Genomic DNA, 8,256 nt, shown 5'->3' with positions numbered 1-8,256 from the left:
CCGTCTCTCGAGGATCAAACGGCGCTTTTAGTCTTCCCGTGACGTCCGAGCGAAATTTTCGGGCAGCCTCGGCGTTGGCACGACGGCGGCCTTGGCGGCAGAGGCGGGGCGCGCCCCCCACTTTTTCCCAGCCCTGGTGGGCTGCGATTCCTTGTGGCATCGATAGGGGAGTCCGGGGTGCTTCAGAACGACTGGCAGCGGTTCCGCGGTGCCCATGGCCGAAATTGACGCTCGCCGAGCGTATGCGCGACGTTCGGGCGCGGACATCGGATGGGGGGAGCACGGCGATTTAAAGCCCCGCGGCTCAGCCCTTGCATCTGTATGGTGCTGGGACGTCGACAAACGATCCCCGAGGCTGCGCGTGGTCAAACCTTTGCGTTTTGGGCCGAGATCATGCTGGTGCACCACCGCGCGTAGGCCTAAACTCGACTCGCTAGAGTCGCAACACCATCGAAATCATGTCGCGTCTACGCACCCGTGCGCCCCGGGGACGCGTGGACGTCAAGGGCGCCGGGGCCGCGGGCCGTCGAGCCGAAACCGCGGGGGGGGTGTCGGCCGTGGGCTCGGTAGGGCCACCAACTTGAACCGAGCAAGTGGTACGGTATAATGTAGTGGAATAGTATGACATTGTATACCGTATAATGTAAATCCTAGGGGTTTTTATAAAACTCGCCTTGTTTTGATCCGCTGCAACATGTTTTGATCCGCTGCAACTTGTTTTGATCCGCTGCAACCCAAACATTCAACTTGGTTTGATCCGCTGCAACACGTTTTCTTGAACAAGGACGTCACGGCAAGCACCAAAAATGACGATGGGATCGATGGGCAGCTACGCATAAAAGGCGATGATGCGCACCGCCTGCTAGGATGCGCAGCCCCGCAAGAACGCTGGTGGTCCTCGCCTGCGCCGCTCGCGTCGCCGACGGGTGGACCTGCGCCGAGTCCTGGACCGCCGTCGTGCCCGCGTCGCGCGCGTCGGCGCCGCTCCTGGGCGCCTGGGTGGCGAGCTTCCGGCGCGCGACGGGCTCGTCGCCCTGGTGCTGGCGCCTCGAGGTCCTGGCCGCCGACGCGCCGACGCTCGCGGCGGCGCGCGGCGCCGTCGACGAGCGGCGCCGCGAGCGCGCGCGGCTCGCGCCCCCGCGCGCGGCCGTCGGCCTGCTCCGCTGGGCGCTCGCGGATCCGGCCGCGGCGGGCGCCTTCTACAGCGCGCCGGACGCCTTCTGGCTGCGCGACCCGGCGCCGTTCCTCGCCTGCGGCGCGACGGCCGCGACGAAGCAAGCGGCGGCGACGGGCGCGGCGGCGACGCGGGGCGGGAAGGCGCGCGGCGCCGCGACGGCGCGGTGGTCCGGCGTCGTCGCGCTCCGCCGGTCCGCGGCCGCGGACGCGTTTCTCGGCCGCTGGGCCGCGGGCCTCGCCAACGCCACGGCCGAGGCCGCGCTCCGCGGCGCCGCCGGGCCGCCGGGCCTTCCGGCGGCCGCGGGCTGCGCGTTCGACGGCGCCGTCGTCGCGGCGCCGGGCGCGGTCGGCCGCGCCGCGGCGAAACAGGGGCGGAAGCGCTGCGGCGGCGGCGGCGTCAAAGCGGCGGACGCGCTGAAATGCGGCGCCCCGGCGGCGGCGCTGCGCTGCGGCGGCGTCGCCGTCGTCGGCGGCGACGGCCTCCGGCCCGCGAACGCGACGCTCGGCGACCTCCGCGCGGCCGAGCTCCTCGCGGCGCCGCCGCGGCCGCGGTCCTGGAAGGCCGCGGGCCGCCGCATCGCCGTCGCCTGCACGGCGCGCCCGCGGCTCATCGGCGCCGGCGGCGTCTGGGCGTCGCGGTGCGTCCTGCTCAAGCACTACCTCGAGGCGCACTCGTCAGGGCAGGAAAAGAGAGCGAAATTCCCAACTTCAAAGGCTCCTCTCTCGGCCGTTTTCCACTCGTTTCGGCTGATTTTTGGACGAGCGATCATCTCTTGGAACGGTCTCGAAGCGTGAATGCTTTTTCCGGAACGCGCGCGCGCGGAACACTCATGTTGAAGCGAACTTGAATCACTCTTTTCCTGCCCAGGCACTCGTCGGCGTTCGACGTGACGCTCGCGTCGTTCGACGACGTCCGCGCGGCCGGCGCGCGCTACGACGTGGGCATCGCCGTCAAGGCCGCGCCGCCGCCCGCCGTTGCCGCGCTCTTCGACCACGTGCTCGTCGACGTCGTCGACGCGGACGCGTTCGCCGGCGGCGGCGTCGACCGCCACGACGTCCGCGACTTCCCGCGCGGCGCGTCCGTCGTCGTCCAGAACCCGGCGCACGCCAAAGCCTGGTGCGGCGCCCGGGCCCTGGGGCGCTCCGGGGGGCGGGCCTTCGTCGTCGAGCACCTCGCGCCCCTGATGAACGCGACGAGTTTGCCCGCGGCGGCGGAGCCCGCCGGCGACCTCCGGGTGTTGACGATCCACGAGAAGTCGCGCTTCTCCAAGGACCTGTGCGCCATGGCCGGCGACGTGCCGGGCGTGGCCTACGACTGCGAGGAGCGCGTCCACGAGCGGGTCAACGGCTCGCGGGCGGGGGACGCGGCCTTCTTCGCGCGCAAGCTCGGCGTCGACGCGGCCAGTGTCGCGCGCGACCTCGCGGGGACGGTCTGGGGCGAGGCCTACTGGTACTCGCGGCTCTTCCGGAACTACGACGCCGTGCTCGTCTACTCGAAGACGGGGCCGAAGAAGCTCTTCAACTGCGTGCAGCGCATGGCCAACGCGATGCGCGCGGGCGTCGCCGCCGTCGTCGAGCGCACGGGCGCGCACGCGCTCTACGTCGACGAGAGCTACCCGTGCCAGTTCCGCGACGCCGCCGAGCTCCGCGCGCTCCTGGCGCGGCTCGCCGCGCGGCCCCGGCTCCTCGCGGAGTGCCGCGACCGCGGGCTCGCGCTCGTCGAGGCGCGCTTTTCCCCGGCCGCGATCGCGCGCAAGTACGCCGCGCTCCTCGGCGCGCTCGCCGTCGGCCGGAGGGACGACCACGCGTCCCCGCGCCGCGAGGCCGCGCTCGAGGGGGCGAGGGCGGGCGCCGAGGCCGAGCCGGCCGTCGCCTCGCGCGGGCCGCGGCGCGGCGCCCGTCGACCTACAGGAGATACTTAGCCTTGTCCTTGGGCCCAAAGAGGCCCATGATGCAGGCGTAGGTGTGGCCGATGGGCCCCCGCCGCTTCGCCTTCTCCCGCTCCTGGAACTTGCGCCGCTCCGTGTAGGCCTCGAGGAACTGGGCCGCGTCGTTGACGCGGAGGTGGCGGTGCTTGACGCAGTCCAGCTCGTAGCCGCCGACGTCGCGGAACGCGTAGATCATGGCCCACTCGTCCGGGTGCTCCTCGCCGCAGAGCTCGGCGACCATCTTGTAGACGTCGCGCTCGTGGTAGCGCCGCGCGTCGCCCGCGTCCGTGCCCTTGTAGTAGCGCTCGAACTGGGCGATGAACTGCTTCTGGCGCGCGCGGACGTCCCGGCGCGACTTCATGTACGTGTTGTAGTCGTCGACCTTCTCGCGCATGTTCTCGCGCGTGACGCCCTCCGTGTCCGCGCGCAGGTATTCCAGCGCGTCGAAGGGCGGCTGGACGCCGTTGAGCGCGTGGAAGAACTTGCCGATGTCCTTGCGCGTGAGCTTCGTCTTGCCCTTGCCGATCTTCTGGAAGTGGAGGAGCAGCGTGTCCCGCGTCTTGACGTCCGTGCTCCCCTTGTGGCCGACGACGGCCGTCATGCGCTTCCAGCGCACGGACCCGTGGCGCATGTTCATGGACCGCCGGAACGTGATGCGCTTCTTGTCCGCCAGCGCGTCGGCCTCCCGCTGCGCCTTGGCGGCCTCGCGTTCCGCCTTCATGCGCGCGTCCTCCGCGTGGTGGCGGTCGGCGATGGCGTCGGCCTTGGCCGCGAGCGCGGCGCCCTCGGCGTCGTGGTCCGGCGCCTCGTTCGGGCTCTTCGCGCCGACCTGGATCGTCCGCAGGCCCTTGGACGCGTTCTTGTCGAAGTTCTGGATGAACTTGTTGTCGCCGGCGTGCTCCTTGCCCTTGTGGTCCGCGTCGTAGATCTTCTTCTCCTTCGCCTGCTGCTTCTTAGCGGCCTCCTGCTTCGTGTCCGCCCTCCACTCGACGATGCCGTTCTTGCCGAGCTTCGTGCCGCCGGTCTCGCCGTCGTCGCCGTAGGCTTTGAAGCCGACGTGCCGGTCCTCGTTCTTCTCCTTGACGAGGATCTTGTTCTCCTTCTGGATCTTCTTTTTCGTCTTCGTGTGGTCGACCTTGACGACGAGCTTGGGCATGGTCGGCGCTGAACCTCACGCTCGCGGGACTGTGCGCAAGTACGTGCAGCAGCTCGGGTCGGGGCAGCCCTCGACCTGGGCTGCCCGCAGCGGGCTCCTTCGCCGAAGCGGCGCCTCTCGACGGCTGACGGCGGCTCGCGCTTCGACGCCGACCGGCTCGACCGCGGCCTCGGCGTCGAGCGCGACGCCCAGGCGGGCCGCCGACCTCGACGAGCGCTGGCAGCGCTTCGAGCGGCCGTCGAGAGAAGCCAACATGAAACGCTTGAAATTCAATTAAGCCTTCAACAACCAAAACGCTTGTGGCAATGGGCTCTGCGCTTCAGATTCAATGGTGAGCCGATAGAGGGCGTGGAGCCGTGATGATGATGCCACACGGCATTTAGCCGATTGTAACGATGGGCGCCGAGGCCGCGCTCCGGCGGCGGCGGCGGCGCGCCTGGGCGGCGGCGGTCGTCGTTCTCACGGCGTTGGCGCTGGTCGCCTCGCAGCCGAAGCCCACCACGCCGCACGTAGCAGCCACCGCGCTGCACGTGGCAGCCACGGCGCCGCGAGTGGCAGCCACCGCGCCGCACGTGGCAGCCGCGACGCCGCACGTAGCAGCCACCGCGCCGCGCGTGGCAGCCGCGACGCCCGTACCCGCGCCGCCGGCGCCCGCGCCGCGCCTCCCCGGGCCCGTCGCGGAAAAGCTGCGCGCCGGCGACGTCGACGTCGACGTCGTCTGGCGCTCCGCGGCCGGCGGCGCGACGCGGCTCGCGCTGCTGCTCCACGCCTGCACGCACAGCGCCTACGACTTCTTCGCGCCGGGACCGGCCTGCCCGGCGTGCGTCGGGCTCTGCGAGGAGGCGCGCGTCGCGGACGCCTTCTCCGACGCCGGCTTCGACGTCGCGGCGCTGTCGTCGCGGGACCGGCGGTCCGGGTGCTGGGCCGACGGCGACGCCGCGGCCGCGCGCGCGGTCGTCGCCGCGTGGCGCGGCCGCGCGGGCGCGCCCGACGGCGCGGCCGTCGTCGCCTTCGGCGCGTCGTCGGGCGGCTGGTTCGCGGAGGTCCTGGGCGCCGCGGGCGTCGCGGCCGCGGCCTTCAGCCAGGTCGCGCCGGGGCACAAGGCCGGGGGACACCACCTGCTGGCCCTGACGAGCATGCCCCGCGACGCGCGCGGCCACGAGCGCGCGCGCGCGTTCTTCGACGCGTTCCCTCCGGACCGCCGCGCGCCCTTCGCCGAGTGCGCGCCGCGGGCCGTCGACGCGGCGTACCTCGGCGACCGACTCGGCGTCGCGCCCGCGGCCCTCGAGGGCGCCGTCGCGGCCCTCGGCGCCGCGGGCCACCTCGACGAACGCGGCTTCCTCGCGAAGGACCCGACGCGGAGCGACTGGCGAAAAGTCCTCGCGGCCGCGGACGCGACGGGCCGGAGCGACGAGGGTCGGTACTGCGTCGCCGCGAAATGCCTGCCCCTGAGGGCGGGCCGCAGCTCGCTCGCGAAGGCGCTCCACGTCGCCTGGGCGTTCCACGAGTACTGCGCGGACGCGCTCCCGGCCCAGATCGACTGGGCGCTGGCGCGGCTTAGCCGTTAGCGTCGTCCCGTGCGCGCTTGCGCTTCTTGATGGCGGCGGCGGCGTCGCGCCGGTCGACGAGCGCGGCGAACTCCGCGTTCGCTTTTTGGGAGGCGGAGAACTCGACGCGGAGCTTCTCGTCGCGGACGCGCGCGTCGTAGGCCTTCTTCTCCGTGAGGTGCTTCCACTCGAAGCCCCGGAGGTACTTGATCGCCCACAGGTCCTCGGCGTGGCGGCCGTCGCCCATCGGCGTCGTGTTCAGCGACGCGGCGACGCGCTTCGCGACCTTCTTGTCGGCGTACTCGACCCAGCCCTCGACGAAGCGCTTGCCGCGCTTCTTCCGCTTCGACGCCGCGCTCTGCTCCTCGGCCTCGAGGAAGAGCTTCGTGATCTCGCCGTGCTGCTCGAGGAGGCGCCGCACCTTGCCCGGCCGCACGTGCGGCGGCAGCCGCGCGAGGTAGATGACGCCGGGCTTCGCGTCGCTCATGCTCGGGCGCGCGCCGCGGCCGGCGGCGTGCGATCCCCTCGACGCGATCCGGCGGAGGCCGTGCGACCTATCGCAAAATGCAATGGCAATGCGGTTTCGACACGGCTTCACTATCGACATGTATTGCGAGCAAGCATGGGCGCCTCGGCCTCCATCGACCAGGCGCAGGCCGAGAAGCTGGCGAAGGGCCGCTTCGACGCGGCGCTCTACGACTCCATCGCGCAGGGCGGCGCGCTGCGCGTCGTCGTGCTCTCGGTGCCCAAGGGCAGCAAGGCCGGCCTGTCCTTCAGCAAGGCGGGCTGCGTGTCCAAGGTCAACGCCGGCGGCCTCGCGGAGAAGAGCAAGGTCGCCGTGGGCTGGCGCTGCTACGACGTCGACGGCGCGGCGGTGAACACGTCCGCGGAGATCAACGACGCGCTGGCCGCGGCGCGCAAGAGCGGCAAGCCCTTCAAGGTCACGTTCCTGACCGCCGCCGCCGCCAAGGGCAAAGCGGCGAAGGCGGCCGGCGGCAAGGCGGCCGGCGGCAAGGCGGTGCCCAAGGGCCCGAGCGAGGCGGAGCTCGCGGCCGCGAAGAAGGCCGAGGAGGAGGCCGCCGCCGAGGAAGCGGCCGCGCGAAAAGCCGCCGAGGAGGAGGCCGCGCGGAAAGCCGCGGAGGAAGAGGAGGCGCGGCGACGCAAGGAGCTGGGCAACGGCAAAGTCGTGATCCGCTACGAGATGTACGCGGAGGAGTTCGACATCGTGGACGGCAGCACGACCGCGGCGGCCGTCGACGACTTGTATTGCCTGAGCGACGTGATGCCGAAATGCCAGATCTTCCTCAGCCCCATCTCGCCCCAGGAGAAGATGACATTCCTCGACGAGGGCATCGACGCGTTCTACTACGTCGAGGAGGACCCGAAGCAGACGTACCGGGGCCTCGAGACGACGACGGCGTACTACGCCTACATCCAGGAGAACGACGACGAGTTCAAGAAATACCAGCAGAAGACGCGGCGCGTCTTCTGCGCGGAGGTCAAGGAGGAGCGGCAGCGGTCCGAGTACGCCGAGGCGGGCATCCCGGAGACGTGCTCCTGCGTCTACGGGAACCCGTGCGTCGACGAGTACGGCTGCAAGAACTGGGCCTACCGGTACGCCATCGCCAAGAAGAACGGGTGGAAGGAGGCGTTCTAGCGGGGGACCTCGGACTTCCGCACGGTGAGCTCGACGGTCTCCGACGGGTCCTCGTCGTCGCCGAAGCCCCACTCGAAGTCGTCGTCGTCGTCGTCGTCGTCGTCGAGCAGGCCGGCGACGGGCAGGCCCGCGGCGTGCCAGCCGGCGAGGCCGCCGTCGACGGCGTAGGCGTCGATGCCGAACTCGAGCAGGAACTCGACGGCGATCGCCGACTTCGGGCCGGCCGTGCAGACGGCGACGACCTTGCGGCCGCCGCCGCCGAGCATGGGCGGCGGGCCGCCGGCGATGACCATGTTGTCGAGGGCGAGGCGCCGCGAGTCGACGGCGACGCGGCCCGGCGCGCCGCCGACCTCGTGGTCGAGGACCTGCTGCTCCGTGCGGACGTCGCACAGAGTCGCGCCGACGCGCATCATCTCCGCGGCCTCCGCGGGCGCCACGAAGCGGTGCGGGAAGGCGTCGCGGCACCTCGCCGCGCGCGCGAGCATGGCCTCGCTCCGCGGCGTCAGCTCCTCGGGCGTCGGCGGCGAGAAGTTCTCGCGCGCGGCGGGGATGAAGGTGCCCACGTCGCCCGGCGTCGACGCCGTCGCCACGCGCCGCGCCGCCCCGCGCCGCGCGACGCCGAAGGCGGCCAGCCGAGGCAGGGCGAGCAGGCCCACGGCGGCGCGGGCGGCGCGGCGCATCGCGAAGGCGCGACGGCAAGAGGCGGCTACGGCGGAGCGAGGAAGCCGTGTTCAATCATCGGGTTTCATAGGCTTCACGTTGCAGGGCAACAACCCGGTCACGGGAGTCGTT

General features: G+C 71.5%; 1 protein-coding gene across 1 annotated transcript; it reads right to left on the bottom strand.

Moving 5' to 3' along the window:
- Positions 1-3,081: 3,081 nt before the first annotated feature.
- On the bottom strand, positions 3,082-8,144 carry AURANDRAFT_61077 (hypothetical protein; the record flags this gene model as incomplete). Its single annotated transcript, XM_009034725.1, has 4 exons — positions 3,082-4,268; positions 5,593-5,752; positions 5,887-6,361; positions 7,480-8,144. 4 exons carry the CDS (start codon positions 8,142-8,144, stop codon positions 3,082-3,084), a joined length of 2,487 nt encoding a protein of 828 aa, XP_009032973.1.
- Positions 8,145-8,256: the final 112 nt, after the last annotated feature.

This window comes from Aureococcus anophagefferens (assembly GCF_000186865.1).
Source record: "Aureococcus anophagefferens unplaced genomic scaffold AURANscaffold_2, whole genome shotgun sequence".
In the NCBI taxonomy this organism is placed as follows: Eukaryota; class Pelagophyceae; order Pelagomonadales; family Pelagomonadaceae; genus Aureococcus; species Aureococcus anophagefferens.
The sequence above is the reverse complement of the archived record's forward strand: the minus strand, read 5'-3'. Positions and strand labels throughout refer to the sequence as shown.